The following is an 18,597-nucleotide window of genomic DNA, read 5'->3' on the forward strand; positions in this document are numbered from 1 at the left end:
GCGGCTCCCGTCGCTTGGCCGACCCCCCAGACCCCCAGCCCGAGTGTGACCCTCCGATATTCCGGAGATGAAGCCAGGGAGGAGATTGCAGAGCCTTTGTCCTTGATTTTTATGTCGTCATTGTCGACAGGAATAGTGCCGGAAGACTGGAGGATAGCAAATGTTGTCCCCTTGTTCAAGAAGGGGAGTAGAGACAGCCCTGGTAATTATAGACCTGTGAGCCTTACTTCGGTTGTGGGTAAAATGTTGGAAAAGGTTATAAGAGACAGGATTTATAATCATCTTGAAAAGAATAAGTTCATTAGAGATAGTCAGCACGGTTTTGTGAAGGGTAGGTCGTGCCTCACAAACCTTATTGAGTTTTTCGAGAAGGTGACCAAACAGGTGGATGAGGGTAAAGCCGTGGATGTGGTCTATATGGATTTCAGTAAGGCGTTTGATAAAGTTCCCCACAGTAGGCTATTGCAGAAAATACGGAAGTATGGGATTGAAGGTGATTTAGTGCTTTGGATCAGAAATTGGCTAGCTGAAAGAAGACAGAGGGTGATGGTTGATGGCAAATCTTCATCCTGGAGTTTAGTTACTAGTGGTGTACTGCAGGGATCTGTTTTGGGGCCACTGCTGTTTGTCATTTTTATAAATGACCTGGAAGAGGGTGTAGAAGGGTGGGTTAGTAAATTTGCGGATGACACGAAGGTCGGTGGAGTTGTGGATAGTGCCGAAGGATGTTGTAGGTTACAGAGGGACATAGATAGGCTGCAGAGCTGGGCTGAGAGATGGCAAATGGAGTTTAATGCGGAAAAGTGTGAGGTGATTCACTTTGGAAGGAGTAACAGGAATGCAGAGTACTGGGCTAATGGGAAGATTCTTGGTAGTGTAGATGAGCAGAGAGATCTTGGTGTCCAGGTACATAAATCCCTGAAAGTTGCCACCCAGGTTAATAGGGCTGTTAAGAAGGCATATGGTGTGTTAGCTTTTATTAGTAGGGGGATCGAGTTTAGGAGCCACGAGGTCATGCTGCAGCTGTACAAAACTCTGGTGAGACCGCACCTGGAGTATTGCGTGCAGTTCTGGTCACCGCATTTTAGGAAGGATGTGGAAGCTATGGAAAGGGTGCAGAGGAGATTTACTAGGATGTTGCCTGGTATGGAGGGAAGGTCTTACGAGGAAAGGCTGAGAGACTTGAGGTTGTTTTCGTTAGAGAGAAGGAGGAGAAGAGGTGACTTAATAGAGACATATAAGATAATCAGAGGGTTGGACAGGGTGGATAGTGAGAGCCTTTTTCCTCGGATGGTGATGGCAAACACGAGGGGACATAGCTTTAAATTGAGGGGTGAAAGATATAGGACAGATGTCAGAGGTAGTTTCTTTACACAGAGAGTAGTAGGGGCGTGGAACGCCCTGCCTGCAACAGTAGTAGACTCGCCAAATTTAAGGGCATTTAAGTGGTCATTGGATAGACATATGGATGAAAATGGAATAGTGTAGGTCAGATGGTTTCACAGGTCGGCGCAACATCGAGGGCTGAAGGGCCTGTACTGCGCTGTAATGTTCTATGTTCTATGTCCTGGGGGGGGGTGCATTATTCTGCCCTCTCTCTCCATGGATAATCTGTTTCTCTCCCTGTGTACACTTTCACTCCATCCTTCTCTCTCTCCACATATACGCACTCTCTCTCTCTCCATGTACTCTCTTTTTCCATGTACACTTGCTCTCTCTCTTTCTCCCTCTCTTTCTGCAAACACCTTCTCTCGGTCACTATCTTTCCCTGTGTACACTTTCTCTGTATTTCTCCCTGTTTACACTCCCCATCTCTCCCCCATGCGCTCAGTTGGTTCTGGGTCACTCACTGATTTGAGGATGGTATCAGACTGTTTTAGTTGTTCCTCACACACGCTCGATTCCTGCTGAATCTTCAGAACAATCCTTTGGAATCGCTCCAGTCTGTGAAGAACAAGGGAACCAATCAGAACAAGTGATCGCTGATGCAATGACAGGAAAACAGTCACAGACGATTCTGAGCCCAACAGACCCTCGTTCCAGAATCAAAAACAGCAGCGCGCTCAGGGTTCCCATTGGTCTGGGGTCCGGAGTCAGTGTTACCATTGGTCTGGGGTCCGGAGTCAGTGTTACCATTGGTCTGGGGTCCGGAGTCAGTGTTACCATTGGTCTGGGGTCCGGAGTCAGAGTTCCCATTGGTCTGGGGTCCGGAGTCAGTGTTCCCATTGGTCTGGGGTCCGGAGTCAGTGTTACCATTGGTCTGAGGTCCGGAGTCAGTGTTACCATTGGTCTGGGGTCCAGAGTCAGTGTTACCATTGGTCTGGGGTCCGGAGTCAGTGTTACCATTGGTCTGAGGTCCGGAGTCAGAGTTCCCATTGGTCTGGGGTCCGGAGTCAGTGTTCCCATTGGTCTGGGGTCCGGAGTCAGTGTTACCATTGGTCTGGGATCCAGAGTCAGTGTCCCCATTGGTCTGGGGTCCAGAGTCAGTGTTACCATTGGTCTGGGGTCCAGAGTCAGTGTTACCATTGGTCTGGGGTCCGGAGTCAGTGTTCCCATTGGTCTGGGGTCCGGAGTCAGTGTTCCCATTGGTCTGGGGTCCGGAGTCAGTGTTCCCATTGGTCTGGGGTCCGGAGTCAGTGTTACCATTGGTCTGGGGTCCGGAGTCAGTGTTACCATTGGTCTGGGGTCCGGAGTCAGTGTTCCCATTGGTCTGGGGTCCAGAGTCAGTGTTACCATTGGTCTGGGGTCCAGAGTCAGTGTTCCCATTGGTCTGGGGTCCGGAGTCAGTGTTCCCATTGGTCTGGGGTCCAGAGTCAGTGTTACCATTGGTCTGGGGTCCAGAGTCAGTGTTACCATTCGTCTGTGGTCCAGAGTCAGTGTTGCCATTGGTCTGGGGTCCAGAGTCAGTGTTGCCATTGGTCTGGGGTCCAGAGTCAGTGTTACCATTCGTCTGTGGTCCAGAGTCAGTGTTGCCATTGGTCTGGGGTCCAGAGTCAGTGTTACCATTGGTCTGGGGTCCAGAGTCAGTGTTACCATTCGTCTGTGGTCCAGAGTCAGTGTTGCCATTGGTCTGGGGTCCAGAGTCAGTGTTGCCATTGGTCTGGGGTCCAGAGTCAGTGTTACCATTCGTCTGTGGTCCAGAGTCAGTGTTGCCATTGGTCTGGGGTCCAGAGTCAGTGTTGCCATTGGTCTGGGGTCCAGAGTCAGTGTTACCATTCGTCTGTGGTCCAGAGTCAGTGTTGCCATTGGTCTGGGGTCCAGAGTCAGTGTTCCCATTGGTCTGGGGTCCGGAGTCAGTGTTACCATTGGTCTGGGGTCCGGAGTCAGTGTTCCCATTGGTCTGGGGTCCAGAGTCAGTGTTCCCATTGGTCTGAGGTCCGGAGTCAGTGTTACCATTGGTCTGGGGTCCGCAGTCAGTGTTCCCATTGGTCTGGGGTCCGGAGTCAGTGTTCCCATTGGTCTGGGGTCCGGAGTCAGTGTTCCCATTGGTCTGGGGTCCAGAGTCAGTGTTCCCATTGGTCTGGGGTCCAGAGTCAGTGTTACCATTGGTCTGGGGTCCAGGGTCAGTGTTACCATTGGTCTGGGGTCCAGAGTCAGTGTTACCATTCGTCTGGAGTCCAGAGTCAGTGTTACCATTGGTCTGGGGTCCGGAGTCAGTGTTCCCATTGGTCTGGGGTCCGGAGTCAGTGTTCCCATTGGTCTGGGGTCCGGAGTCAGTGTTCCCATTGGTCTGGGGTCCGGAGTCAGTGTTCCCATTGGTCTGGGGTCCGGAGTCAGTGTTACCATTGGTCTGGGGTCCAGGGTCAGTGTTACCATTGGTCTGGGGTCCGCAGTCAGTGTTCCCATTCGTCTGGGGTCCAGAGTCAGTGTTACCATTGGTCTGGGGTCCAGGGTCAGTGTTACCATTGGTCTGGGGTCCGCAGTCAGTGTTCCCATTCGTCTGGGGTCCAGAGTCAGTGTTACCATTGGTCTGGGGTCCAGGGTCAGTGTTACCATTGGTCTGAGGTCCGGAGTCAGTGTTACCATTCGTCTGGGGTCCAGAGTCAGTGTTACCATTGGTCTGGGGTCCAGGGTCAGTGTTACCATTGGTCTGGGGTCCGGAGTCAGTGTTCCCATTGGTCTGGGGTCCGGAGTCAGTGTTCCCATTGGTCTGGGGTCCGGAGTCAGTGTTCCCATTGGTCTGAGGTCCAGAGTCAGAGTTCCCATTGGTCTGGGGTCCGGAGACAGTGTTCCCATTGGTCTGGGGTCCGGAGTCAGTGTTCCCATTGGTCTGGGGTCCGGAGTCAGTGTTCCCATTGGTCTGGGGTCCAGAGTCAGTGTTCCCATTGGTCTGGGGTCCGCAGTCAGTGTTCCCATTGGTCTGGGGTCCGGAGTCAGTGTTCCCATTGGTCTGGGGTCCAGAGTCAGTGTTCCCATTGGTCTGGGGTCCGGAGTCAGTGTTCCCATTGGTCTGGGGTCCGGAGTCAGTGTTCCCATTGGTCTGGGGTCCAGAGTCAGTGTTCCCATTGGTCTGGGGTCCGGAGTCAGTGTTCCCATTGGTCTGGGGTCCGCAGTCAGTGTTCCCATTGGTCTGGGGTCCAGAGTCAGTGTTCCCATTGGTCTGGGATCCGCAGTCAGTGTTCCCATTGGTCTGGGGTCCGCAGTCAGTGTTCCCATTGGTCTGGGGTCCGGAGTCAGTGTTCCCATCGGTCTGGGGTCCGGAGTCAGTGTTACCATTGGTCTGGGGTCCAGAGTCAGTGTTACCATTGGTCTGGGGTCCGGAGTCAGTGTTACCATTGGTTGTGGGGTCCGGAGTCAGTGTTCCCATTGGTCTGGGGTCCAGAGTCAGTGTTACCATTGGTCTGGGGTCCGGAGTCAGTGTTCCCATTGGTCTGGGGTCCAGAGTCAGTGTTCCCATCGGTCTGGGGTCCGGAGTCAGTGTTCCCATTGGTCTGGGGTCCAGAGTCAGTGTTACCATTGGTCTGGGGTCCGGAGTCAGTGTTCCCATTGGTCTGGGGTCCAGAGTCAGTGTTACCATTGGTCTGGGGTCCGGAGTCAGTGTTCCCATTGGTCTGGGGTCCAGAGTCAGTGTTACCATTGGTCTGGGGTCCGGAGTCAGTGTTCCCATTGGTCTGGGGTCCGGAGTCAGTGTTCCCATTGGTCTGGGGTCCAGAGTCAGTGTTACCATTGGTCTGGGGTCCGGAGTCAGTGTTCCCATTGGTCTGGGGTCCAGAGTCAGTGTTACCATTGGTCTGGGGTCCGGAGTCAGTGTTCCCATTGGTCTGGGGTCGGTATATTTTTTAAAAGCAAACTGTTAAACAACTTGATTGAGTTGCTTGATGATGTCAAGGAGAGGGTTAATGAGGACAGTGCATTGGACGTTGATGTTGTCACGGAAACAGTTAATGAGCAGAGTGCGCTGGAAGATGACGTAAAACTGGGACTCGGTGAGACTGGAGCTCGGTGAGACTGGGACTCGGTGAGACTGGGACTCGGTGAGACTGGGACTCGGTGAGACTGGGACTCGGTGAGACTGGGACTCGGTGAGACTGGGACTCGGTGAGATTGGGACTCGGTGAGATTGGGACTCGGTGAGATTGGGGCTCAGTGAGACTGGAGCTCAGAGAGACTGGAGCTCAGTGAAAATGGAGCTCAGTGAGACTGGGAGTCAGTGAGACTGGGACTCAGTGAGACTGGGGCTCAGTGAGACTGGGGCTCAGTGAGACTGGGGCTCAGTGAGACTGGGGCTCAGTGAGACTGGGGCTCAGTGAGACTGGAGCTCAGTGAGACTGGAGCTCAGTGAGACTGGGACTCAGTGAGACTGGGACTCAATTAGACTGGGACTCAATTAGACTGGGACTCAATTAGATTGGGACTCAGTTAGACTGGAGCTCAGTGAGACTGGGACTCAGAGAGACTGGGAGTCAGTGAGACTGGGACTCAGTGAGACTGGGACTCAATTAGATTGGGACTCAGTTAGACTGGAGCTCAGTGAGACTGGGACTCAGAGAGACTGGGAGTCAGTGAGACTGGGACTCAGTGAGACTGGGACTCAGAGAGACTGGGACTCAGAGAGACTGGGACTCAGTGAGACTGGGACTCAGTGAGACTGGGGCTCAGTGAGACTGGGGCTCAGTGAGACTGGGGCTCAGTGAGACTGGAGCTCAGTGAGACTGGAGCTCAGTGAGACTGGAGCTCAGTGAGACTGGGACTCAGTGAGACTGGGACTCAGTGAGACTGGGACTCAGTGAGACTGGGACTCAGTGAGACTGGGGCTCAGTGAGACTGGGGCTCAGTGAGACTGGTGCTCAGTGAGACTGGTGCTCAGTGAGACTGGGGCTCAGTGAGACTGGGGCTCAGTGAGACTGGGACTCAATTAGACTGGGACTCAATTAGACTGGGACTCAATTAGACTGGGACTCAATTAGATTGGGACTCAGTTAGACTGGAGCTCAGTGAGACTGGGACTCAGAGAGACTGGGACTCAATTAGACTGGGACTCAATTAGACTGGGACTCAATTAGACTGGGACTCAATTAGATTGGGACTCAATTAGACTGGAGCACAGTGAGACTGGGACTCAGTGAGACTGGGACTCAGAGAGACTGGGACTCAATTAGACTGGGACTCAATTAGACTGGGACTCAATTAGACTGGGACTCAATTAGACTGGAGCTCAGTGAGACTGGAGCTCAGTGAGACTGGGACTCAGTGAGACTGGGACTGAGCGAGACTGGGACTGAGCGAGACTGGGACTGAGCGAGACTGGGACTGAGCGAGACTGGGACTGAGCGAGACTGGGACTGAGCGAGACTGGGACTGAGAGAGACTGGGACTGAGAGAGACTGGGACTCAGCGAGACTGGGACTCAGCGAGACTGGAGCTCAGCGAGACTGGGACTCAGCGAGACTGGGACTCAGCGAGACTGGGACTCAGTGAGACTGGGGCTCAGCGAGACTGGAGTTCAGCGAGACTGGAGCTCAGCGAGACTGGGGCTCAGCGAGACTGGGGCTCAGCGAGACTGGAGCTCAGCGAGACTGGGACTCAGCGAGACTGGGGCTCAGCGAGACTGGAGCTCAGCGAGACTGGGACTCAGCGAGACTGGGACTCAGTGAGACTGGAGCTCAGTGAGACTGGAGCTCAGTGAGACTCGGACTAAGTGAGACTGGGGCTCAGTGAGACTGGAGCTCAGTAAGACTGGAGCTCAGTGAGACTGGAGCTCAGTGAGACTGCGACTCAGTGAGACTGCGACTCAGTGAGACTGCGACTCAGTGAGACTGCGACTCAGTGAGACTGGGGCTCAGTGAGACTGGGGCTCAGTGAGACTGGAGCTCAGTGAGACTGGGGCTCAGTGAGACTGGGGCTCAGTCAGACTGGGGCTCAGTGAGACTGGAGCTCAGTGAGATTGGGACTCAGTGAGATTGGGACTCAGTGAGACTGGGACTCAGTGAGATTGGGACTCAGTGAGACTGGGACTCAGTCAGACTGGGGCTCAGTGAGACTGGGACTCAGTGAGACTGGGACTCAGTGAGATCGGGACTCAGTGAGATCGGGACTCAGTGAGATCGGGACTCAGTGAGACTGTAGCTCAGTGAGACTGGGACTCAGTGAGACTGGGACTCAATGAGACTGGGGCTCAGTGAGACTGGGGCTCAGTGAGACTGGGACTCAGTGAGACTGGGACTCAGTGAGACTGGGACTCAGTGAGACTGGGGCTCAGTGAGACTGGAGCTCAGTGAGACTGGGACTCAGTGAGACTGGGACTCAGTGAGACTGGGACTCAGTGAGACTGGTGCTCAGTGAGACTGGGGCTCAGTGAGACTGGGGCTCAGTGAGACTGGGGCTCAGTGAGACTGGGACTCAGTGAGACTGGGACTCAGTGAGACTGGGACTCAGTGAGACTGGGACTCAGAGAGACTGGGACTCAATTAGACTGGGACTCAATTAGACTGGGACTCAATTAGACTGGGACTCAATTAGACTGGGACTCAGTGAGACTGGGACTCAGAGAGACTCGGACTCAGTGAGACTGGGACTCAGTGAGACTGGGGCTCAGTGAGACTGGAGCTCAGTGAGACTGGGACTCAGTGAGACTGGGACTCAGTCAGACTGGGGCTCAGTGAGACTGGGACTCAGTGAGATCGGGACTCAGTGAGATCGGGACTCAGTGAGACTGTAGCTCAGTGAGACTGGGACTCAGTGAGACTGGGACTCAGTGAGACTGGGGCTCAGTGAGACTGGGGCTCAGTGAGACTGGAGCTCAGTGAGACTGGGACTCAGTGAGACTCGGACTCAGTGAGACTCGGACTCAGTGAGACTCGGACTCAGTGAGACTCGGACTCAGTGAGATCGGGCCTCAGTGAGACTGGAGCTCAGTGAGACTGGAGCTCAGTGAGACTGGGGCTCAGTGAGACTGGGGCTCAGTGAGACTGGGACTCAGTGTGAATGGAGCTCAGTGAGACTGGGACTCAGTGAGATTGGGACTCAGTGAGACTGGGACTCAGTGAGACTGGGACTCAGTGAGATCGGGACTCAGTGAGATCGGGACTCAGTGAGATCGGGACTCAGTGAGACTGTAGCTCAGTGAGACTGGGACTCAGTGAGACTGGGACTCAGTGAGACTGGAGCTCAGTGAGACTGGGACTCAGTGTGAATGGAGCTCAGTGAGACTGGGACTCAGTGAGATTGGGACTCAGTGAGACTGGGACTCAGTGAGACTGGGACTCAGTGAGATCGGGACTCAGTGAGATCGGGACTCAGTGAGATCGGGACTCAGTGAGACTGTAGCTCAGTGAGACTGGGACTCAGTGAGACTGGGGCTCAGTGAGACTGGAGCTCAGTGAGACTGGGACTCAGTGAGACTGGGGCTCAGTGAGACTGGGGCTCAGTGAGACTGGGGCTCAGTGAGACTGGAGCTCAGTGAGACTGGGACTCAGTGAGACTGGAGCTCAGTGAGACTGGAGCTCAGTGAGACTGGAGCTCAGTGAGACTGGGGCTCAGTGAGACTGGAGCTCAGTGAGACTGGGACTCAGTGAGACTGGAGCTCAGTGAGACTGGGACTCAGTGAGACTGGAACTCAGTGAGACTGGAACTCAGTGAGACTGGGATTGAGCGAGACTGGGACTGAGCGAGACTGGGACTGAGCGAGACTGGGACTCAGAGAGACTGGGACTCAGCGAGACTGGGACTCAGCGAGACTGGGACTCAGCGAGACTGGGACTCAGCGAGACTGGGACTCAGCGAGACTGGGGCTCAGCGAGACTGGGGCTCAGCGAGACTGGAGCTCAGCGAGACTGGAGCTCAGCGAGACTGGGGCTCAGCGAGACTGGGGCTCAGTAAGACGGGGCTCAGTAAGAGGGGGCTCAGTAAGACGGGGCTCAATAAGACTGGGGCTCAGTAAGACGGGGCTCAATAAGACCGGGGCTCAGTAAGACGGGGCTCAGTAAGACGGGGCTCAGTAAGACGGGGCTCAGTAAGACTGGGCCTCAATAAGACTGGGGCTCAATAAGACTGGGGCTCAGTAAGAGGGGGCTCAGTAAGACCTGGGCTCAGTAAGACTGGGGCTCAGTAAGACGGGGCTCAGTAAGACGGGGCTCAGTAAGACTGGGCCTCAATAAGACTGGGGCTCAGTAAGACTGGGGCTCAGTAAGACGGGGCTCAGTAAGAGGGGGCTCAGTAAGACCGGGCCTCAATAAGACCGGGGCTCAGTGAGACCGGGGCTCAGTAAGACCGGGGCTCAGTAAGAGGGGGCTCAGTAAGACTGGGGCTCAGTAAGAGGGGGCTCAGTAAGAGGGGGCTCAGTAAGAGGTGGCTCAGTAAGACCGGGGCTCAATAAGACCGGGGCTCAATAAGACCGGGGCTCAGTAAGACGGGGCTCAGTAAGACTGGGGCTCAGTAAGACTGGAGCTCAGTGAGACTGGGGCTCAGTGAGACTGGAGCTCAGTGAGACTGGGACTCAGTGAGACTGGGACTCAGTGAGACTGGAACTCAGTGAGACTGGAACTCAGTGAGACTGGGACTGAGCGAGACTGGGACTGAGCGAGACTGGGACTCAGCGAGACTGGGACTGAGCGAGACTGGGACTCAGCGAGACTGGGACTCAGCGAGACTGGGACTCAGCGAGACTGGGACTCAGCGAGACTGGGACTCAGCGAGACTGGGGCTCAGCGAGACTGGGGCTCAGCGAGACTGGAGCTCAGCGAGACTGGAGCTCAGCGAGACTGGGGCTCAGCGAGACTGGGGCTCAGTAAGACGGGGCTCAGTAAGAGGGGGCTCAGTAAGACGGGGCTCAATAAGACTGGGGCTCAGTAAGACGGGGCTCAATAAGACCGGGGCTCAGTAAGACGGGGCTCAGTAAGACGGGGCTCAGTAAGACTGGGCCTCAATAAGACTGGGGCTCAATAAGACTGGGGCTCAGTAAGAGGGGGCTCAGTAAGACCTGGGCTCAGTAAGACTGGGGCTCAGTAAGACCGGGCTCAGTAAGACGGGGCTCAGTAAGACTGGGCCTCAATAAGACTGGGGCTCAGTAAGACTGGGGCTCAGTAAGACGGGGCTCAGTAAGAGGGGGCTCAGTAAGACCGGGCCTCAATAAGACCGGGGCTCAGTGAGACCGGGGCTCAGTAAGACCGGGGCTCAGTAAGACTGGGGCTCAGTAAGAGGGGGCTCAGTAAGACTGGGGCTCAGTAAGAGGGGGCTCAGTAAGAGGTGGCTCAGTAAGACCGGGGCTCAATAAGACCGGGGCTCAATAAGACCGGGGCTCAGTAAGACGGGGCTCAGTAAGACTGGGGCTCAGTAAGAGGGGGCTCAGTAAGACCGGGGCTCAATAAGACCGGGGCTCAGTAAGACGGGGGCTCAGTAAGACGGGGCTCAGTAAGACCGGGCCTCAATAAGACCGGGGCTCAGTAAGACGGGGCTCAGTAAGACTGGGGCTCAATAAGACTGGGGCTCAGTAAGACGGGGCTCAGTAAGACGGGGCTCAGTAAGACCGGGCCTCAGTAAGACCGGGGCTCAGTAAGACCGGGGCTCAGTAAGACGGGGCTCAGGAAGAGGGGGCTCAGGAAGAGGGGGCTCAGTAAGACCGGGGCTCAGTAAGACTGGGGCTCAATAAGACTGGGGCTCAATAAGACCGGGGCTCAGTAAGACCGGGGCTCAGTAAGACGGGGCTCAGGAAGAGGGGGCTCAGTAAGACCGGGGCTCAGTAAGACGGGGCTCAGTAAGACCGGGCCTCAATAAGACTGGGGCTCAGTAAGACGGGGCTCAGTAAGACTGGGGCTCAGTAAGACCGGGGCTCAGTAAGACGGGGCTCAGTAAGACTGGGGCTCAGTAAGACCGGGGCTCAGTAAGACCGGGGCTCAGTAAGACCGGGGCTCAGTAAGACGGGGCTCAGTAAGAGGGGGCTCAGTAAGACCGGGCCTCAATAAGACCGGGGCTCAGTAAGACGGGGCTCAGTAAGACGGGGCTCAGTAAGACTGGGGCTCAGTAAGACTGGGGCTCAGTGAGACTGGGGCTCAGTGAGACCGGGGCTCAGTAAGACCGGGGCTCAGTGAGACCGGGGCTCAGTAAGACCGGGGCTCAGTAAGACCGGGGCTCAGTGAGACCGGGGCTCAGTAAGACCGGGGCTCAGTAAGACTGGGGCTCAGTAAGACTGGGGCTCAGTAAGACTGGGCTCAGTAAGACCGGGGCTCAGTAAGAGGGGGCTCAGTAAGACTGGGGCTCAGTAAGACTGGGGCTCAGTGAGACTGGGGCTCAGTGAGACCGGGGCTCAGTAAGACCGGGGCTCAGTGAGACCGGGGCTCAGTAAGACCGGGGCTCAGTAAGACCGGGGCTCAGTAAGACTGGGGCTCAGTAAGACTGGGGTTCAGTAAGACTGGGCTCAGTAAGACCGGGGCTCAGTAAGAGGGGGCTCAGTAAGACTGGGGCTCAGTAAGACTGGGCTCAGTAAGACCGGGGCTCAGTAAGAGGGGGCTCAGTAAGAGGGGGCTCAGTAAGAGGGGGCTCAGTAAGACTGCAGCTCTTATGTGGGACTTTGTCGAAAGCCTTCTGAAAGTCCAAATAAACCACATCCACTGGCTCCCCCTCATCAACTCTAGTAGTTACATCCTCAAAGAATTCTAGTGGATTTGACAAGCATGATTTCCCTTTTAGAACATAGAACATAGAACAGTACAGCACAGTACAGGCCCTTCGGCCCACGATGTTGTGCCGAACCTTTAACCTACTCTAAGATCAAACTACCTACCTACCCTTCATTCTACTATCATCCATGTACCTATCCAAGAGTCGCTTAAATGTCCCTAATGTATCTGCTTCTACTACCACCGCTGGCAGTGCATTCCACGCACCCACCACTCTCTGTGTAAAGAACCTACCTCTGACATCTCCCCGAAACCTTCCTCCAATCACCTTAAATTTATGCCCCCTGGTGATAGCCCTTTCCACCCTGGGAAAAAGTCTCTGACTATCCACTCTATCTATGCCTCTATCAAGTCATCTCTCATCCTTCTTCGCTCCAATGAGAAAAGCCCTAGCTCCCTCAATCTTTCTTCGTAAGACATGCCCTCCAGTCCAGGCAGCATCCTGGTAAATCTCCTCTGCACCCTCTCTAAAGCTTCCACATCCTTCCTATAATGAGGCGACCAGAACTGAACACAATATTCCAAGTGTGGTCGAACCAGGGCTTTATAGAGCTGCAGCATAACCTCGCGGCTCTTAAACTCAATCCCCCTGTTAATGAAAGCCAACACACCATACGCCTTCTTAACAACCCTATCAACTTGGGTGGCAACTTTGAGCGATCTATGGACATGGACCCCAAGATCCCTCTGTTCCTCCACACTACCAAGATTCCTGTCTTTAAGCCTGTATTCCGCATTCAAATTCGACCTTCCAAAATGAATCACTTCACACTTTTCCAGGTTGAACTCCATCTGCCACTTCTCAGCCTAGCTCTGCATCCTGTCAATGTCCCGTTGCAACCTACAACAGCCTTCCACACTATCCACAACTCCAGCAACCTTTGTGTCATCGGCAAACTTGCTAACCCAGCCTTCCACTTCCTTATCCAAGTCATTTATAAAAATCACAAAGAGCAGAGGTCCCAGAACAGATCCCTGCGGAACACCACTGGTCACTGAGCTCCAGGCTGAATACTTTCCTTTTGTAAATCCATGCTGTCTCTGCCCATTTGGGGGTTGATACAGGGCTATGGAGAGAGGGTGGGCAGTGGGATTAGTTTAGTGATTAATACTAATTTAGTGATTAGGGCGGCACAGTGGCACAGTGGTTAGCACCGCAGCCTCACAGCTCCAGCGACCCGGGTTCAATTCTGGGTACTGCCTGTGTGGAGTTTGCAAGTTCTCCCTGTGTCTGCGTGGGTTTCCTCCGGGTGCTCCGGTTTCCTCCCACATGCCAAAGACTTGCAGGTTGATAGGTAAATTGGCCATTAGCAATTGCCCCTAGTATAGGTAGGTGGTAGGGAAATATAGGGACAGGTGGGGATGTGGTAGGAATATGGAATTAGTGTAGGATTAGTATAAATGGGTGGTTGATGGTCGGCACAGACTCGGTGGGCCGAAGGGCCTGTTTCAGTGCTGTATCTCTAACTAACTAACTAACAAGGTTTTGGGCAGAAAGCGGGGCAGTGAGATTAGTTTGGGATTGATTATGGAGAGAGTGGGACAGTGGGATTAGTTTGGGATTGATTATGGAGAGAGTGGGACAGTGGGATTAGTTTGGGATTGATTATGGGGAGAGAGTGGGACGGTGGGATTAGTTTGGGATTGATTATGGACAGAGTGGGACAGTGGGATTAGTTTGGGATTGATTATGGACAGAGTGGGACAGTGGGATTAGTTTGGGATTGATTATGGGGAGAGAGTGGGACAGTGGGATTAGTTTGGGATCGATTATGGGGAGAGAGTGGGGCAGTGGGATTAGTTTGGGATTGATTGTGGAGAGAGTGGGACAGTGGGATTAGTTTGGGATTGATTGTGGAGAGAGTGGGACAGTGGGATTAGTTTGGGATTGATTATGGACAGAGTGGGACAGTGGGATTAGTTTGGGATTGATTATGGGGAGAGAGTGGGACAGTGGAATTAGTTTGAGATTGATTATGGGGAGAGAGTGGGACAGTGGGATTAGTTTGGGATCGATTATGGGGAGAGAGTGGGGCAGTGGGATTAGTTTGGGATTGATTGTGGAGAGAGTGGGACAGTGGGATTAGTTTGGGATTGATTGTGGAGAGAGTGGGACAGTGGGATTAGTTTGGGATTGATTATGGACAGAGTGGGACAGTGGGATTAGTTTGGGATTGATTATGGGGAGAGAGTGGGACAGTGGAATTAGTTTGAGATTGATTATGGGGAGAGAGTGGGACAGTGGGATTAGTTTGAGATTGATTATGGGGAGAGAGTGGGACAGTGGAATTAGTTTGGGATTGATTATGGAGAGAGTGGGACAGTGGGATTAGTTTGGGATTGATTGTGGAGAGAGTGGGACAGTGGGATTAGTTTGAGATTGATTATGGGGAGAGAGTGGGACAGTGGAATTAGTTTGAGATTGATTATGGGGAGAGAGTGGGACAGTGGGATTAGTTTGGGATCGATTATGGGGAGAGAGTGGGGCAGTGGGATTAGTTTGGGATTGATTGTGGAGAGAGTGGGACAGTGGGATTAGTTTGGGATTGATTATGGAGAGAGTGGGACAGTGGGATTAGTTTGGGATTGATTATGGGGAGAGAGTGGGACAGTGGAATTAGTTTGAGATTGATTATGGGGAGAGAGTGGGACAGTGGGATTAGTTTGAGATTGATTATGGAGAGAGTGGGACAGTGGGATTAGTTTGGGATCGATTATGGGGAGAGAGTGGGACAGTGGGATTAGTTTGGGATTGATTATGGAGAGAGTGGGACAGTGGGATTTGTTTTGGATTGATTATGGGGAGAGTGGGACAGTGGAATTAGTTTGAGATTGATTATGGGGAGAGAGTGGGACAGTGGGATTAGTTTGGGATCGATTATGGGGAGAGAGTGGGGCAGTGGGATTAGTTTGGGATTGATTGTGGAGAGAGTGGGACAGTGGGATTAGTTTGGGATTGATTGTGGAGAGAGTGGGACAGTGGGATTAGTTTGGGATTGATTGTGGAGAGAGTGGGACAGTGGGATTAGTTTGGGATTGATTGTGGAGAGAGTGGGACAGTGGGATTAGTTTGAGATTGATTATGGGGAGAGAGTGGGACAGTGGGATTAGTTTGGGATCGATTATGGGGAGAGAGTGGGGCAGTGGGATTAGTTTGGGATTGATTATGGAGAGAGTGGGACAGTGGGATTAGTTTGTGATTGATTATGGGGAGAGAGTGGGACAGTGGGATTAGTTTGGGATTGATTATGGAGAGAGTGGGACAGTGGGATTAGTTTGTGATTGATTATGGGGAGAGAGTGGGACAGTGGGATTAGTTTGGGATTGATTATGGAGAGAGTGGGACAGTGGGATCAGTTTGAGATTGATTATGGAGAGAGTGGGACAGTGGGATTAGTTTGTGATTGATTATGGGGAGAGAGTGGGACAGTGGGATTAGTTTGGGATTGATTATGGAGAGAGTGGGACAGTGGGATTAGTTTGTGATTGATTATGGGGAGAGAGTGGGACAGTGGGATTAGTTTGGGATTGATTATGGAGAGAGTGGGACAGTGGGATTAGTTTGGGATTGATTATGGGGAGAGAGTGGGACAGTGGGATTAGTTTGAGATTGATTATGGGGAGAGAGTGGGACAGTGGGATTAGTTTGGGATCGATTATGGGGAGAGAGTGGGGCAGTGGGATTAGTTTGGGATTGATTATGGAGAGAGTGGGACAGTGGGATCAGTTTGAGATTGATTATGGAGAGAGTGGGACAGTGGGATTAGTTTGTGATTGATTATGGGGAGAGAGTGGGACAGTGGGATTAGTTTGGGATTGATTATGGAGAGAGTGGGACAGTGGGATTAGTTTGGGATTGATTATGGAGAGAGTGGGACAGTGGGATTAGTTTGGGATTGATTGTGGAGAGAGTGGGACAGTGGGATTAGTTTGGGATTGATTATGGGGAGAGAGTGGGACAGTGGAATTAGTTTGGGATTGATTGTGGAGAGAGTGGGACAGTGGAATTAGTTTGAGATTGATTATGGGGAGAGAGTGGGACAGTGGGATTAGTTTGGGATCGATTATGGGGAGAGAGTGGGACAGTGGGATTAGTTTGTGATTGATTATGGGGAGAGAGTGGGACAGTGGGATTAGTTTGGGATTGATTATGGAGAGAGTGGGACAGTGGGATTAGTTTGGGATTGATTATGGAGAGAGTGGGACAGTGGGATTAGTTTGGGATTGATTGTGGAGAGAGTGGGACAGTGGGATTAGTTTGGGATTGATTATGGGGAGAGAGTGGGACAGTGGAATTAGTTTGGGATTGATTGTGGAGAGAGTGGGACAGTGGAATTAGTTTGAGATTGATTATGGGGAGAGAGTGGGACAGTGGGATTAGTTTGGGATCGATTATGGGGAGAGAGTGGGACAGTGGGATTAGTTTGTGATTGATTATGGGGAGAGAGTGGGACAGTGGGATTAGTTTGGGATTGATTATGGAGAGAGTGGGACAGTGGGATTAGTTTGGGATTGATTATGGAGAGAGTGGGACAGTGGGATTAGTTTGGGATTGATTGTGGAGAGAGTGGGACAGTGGGATTAGTTTGAGATTGATTATGGAGAGAGTGGGACAGTGGGATTAGTTTGGGATTGATTGTGGAGAGAGTGGGACAGTGGGATTAGTTTGGGATTGATTATGGAGAGAGTGGGACAGTGGGATTAGTTTGGGATTGATTATGGAGAGAGTGGGACAGTGGGATTAGTTTGGGATTGATTGTGGAGAGAGTGGGACAGTGGGATTAGTTTGAGATTGATTATGGAGAGAGTGGGACAGTGGGATTAGTTTGTGATTGATTATGGGGAGAGAGTGGGACAGTGGGATTAGTTTGGGATTGATTATGGGGAGAGAGTGGGACAGTGGAATTAGTTTGGGATTGATTGTGGAGAGAGTGGGACAGTGGGATTAGTTTGGGATTGATTATGGAGAGAGTGGGACAGTGGGATTAGTTTGGGATTGATTGTGGAGAGAGTGGGACAGTGGGATTAGTATGGGATTGATTATGGGGAGAGAGTGGGACAGTGGAATTAGTTTGGGATTGATTGTGGAGAGAGTGGGACAGTGGAATTAGTTTGAGATTGATTATGGGGAGAGAGTGGGACAGTGGGATTAGTTTGGGATCGATTATGGGGAGAGAGTGGGGCAGTGGGATTAGTTTGGGATTGATTGTGGAGAGAGTGGGACAGTGGGATTAGTTTGGGATCGATTATGGGGAGAGAGTGGGGCAGTGGGATTAGTTTGGGATTGATTATGGGGAGAGAGTGGGACAGTGGAATTAGTTTGGGATTGATTGTGGAGAGAGTGGGACAGTGGAATTAGTTTGAGATTGATTATGGGGAGAGAGTGGGACAGTGGGATTAGTTTGGGATCGATTATGGGGAGAGAGTGGGGCAGTGGGATTAGTTTGGGATTGATTGTGGAGAGAGTGGGACAGTGGGATTAGTTTGGGATCGATTATGGGGAGAGAGTGGGGCAGTGGGATTAGTTTGGGATTGATTGTGGAGAGAGTGGGACAGTGGGATTAGTTTGGGATTGATTGTGGAGAGAGTGGGACAGTGGGATTAGTTTGGGATTGATTGTGGAGAGAGTGGGACAGTGGGATTAGTTTGAGATTGATTATGGGGAGAGAGTGGGACAGTGGGATTAGTTTGGGATCGATTATGGGGAGAGAGTGGGGCAGTGGGATTAGTTTGGGATTGATTGTGGAGAGAGTGGGACAGTGGGATTAGTTTGGGATTGATTGTGGAGAGAGTGGGACAGTGGGATTAGTTTGGGATTGATTGTGGAGAGAGTGGGACAGTGGGATTAGTTTGGGATTGATTATGGAGAGAGTGGGACAGTGGGATTAGTTTGGGATTGATTATGGGGAGAGAGTGGGACAGTGGGATTAGTTTGAGATTGATTATGGGGAGAGAGTGGGACAGTGGGATTAGTTTGGGATCGATTATGGGGAGAGAGTGGGGCAGTGGGATTAGTTTGGGATTGATTATGGAGAGAGTGGGACAGTGGGATCAGTTTGAGATTGATTATGGAGAGAGTGGGACAGTGGGATTAGTTTGGGATTGATTATGGAGAGAGTGGGACAGTGGGATCAGTTTGAGATTGATTATGGAGAGAGTGGGACAGTGGGATCAGTTTGAGATTGATTATGGAGAGAGTGGGACAGTGGGATTAGTTTGGGATTGATTATGGAGAGAGTGGGACAGTGGGATTAGTTTGTGATTGATTATGGGGAGAGAGTGGGACAGTGGGATTAGTTTGGGATTGATTATGGGGAGAGAGTGGGACAGTGGAATTAGTTTGGGATTGATTGTGGAGAGAGTGGGACAGTGGGATTAGTTTGGGATTGATTATGGAGAGAGTGGGACAGTGGGATTAGTTTGGGATTGATTATGGGGAGAGAGTGGGACAGTGGGATTAGTTTGGGATTGATTATGGGGAGAG

General features: G+C 52.4%; 1 protein-coding gene across 1 annotated transcript in view; it reads right to left on the reverse strand.

Annotated features, from left to right (window-relative positions):
* The window catches only part of LOC137361344 (plectin-like), a 628,221-nt gene that overhangs the window by 194,321 nt on the left and 415,303 nt on the right, over positions 1 to 18,597 (reverse strand). The window contains 1 exon segment of the mRNA XM_068026237.1: positions 1,851 to 1,944. Coding sequence (XP_067882338.1) covers positions 1,851 to 1,944 — 94 coding nt within the window.

The sequence above is a fragment of the Heterodontus francisci genome, unplaced genomic scaffold (assembly GCF_036365525.1).
Source record: "Heterodontus francisci isolate sHetFra1 unplaced genomic scaffold, sHetFra1.hap1 HAP1_SCAFFOLD_559, whole genome shotgun sequence".
Taxonomy (NCBI): Eukaryota; Metazoa; Chordata; class Chondrichthyes; order Heterodontiformes; family Heterodontidae; genus Heterodontus; species Heterodontus francisci.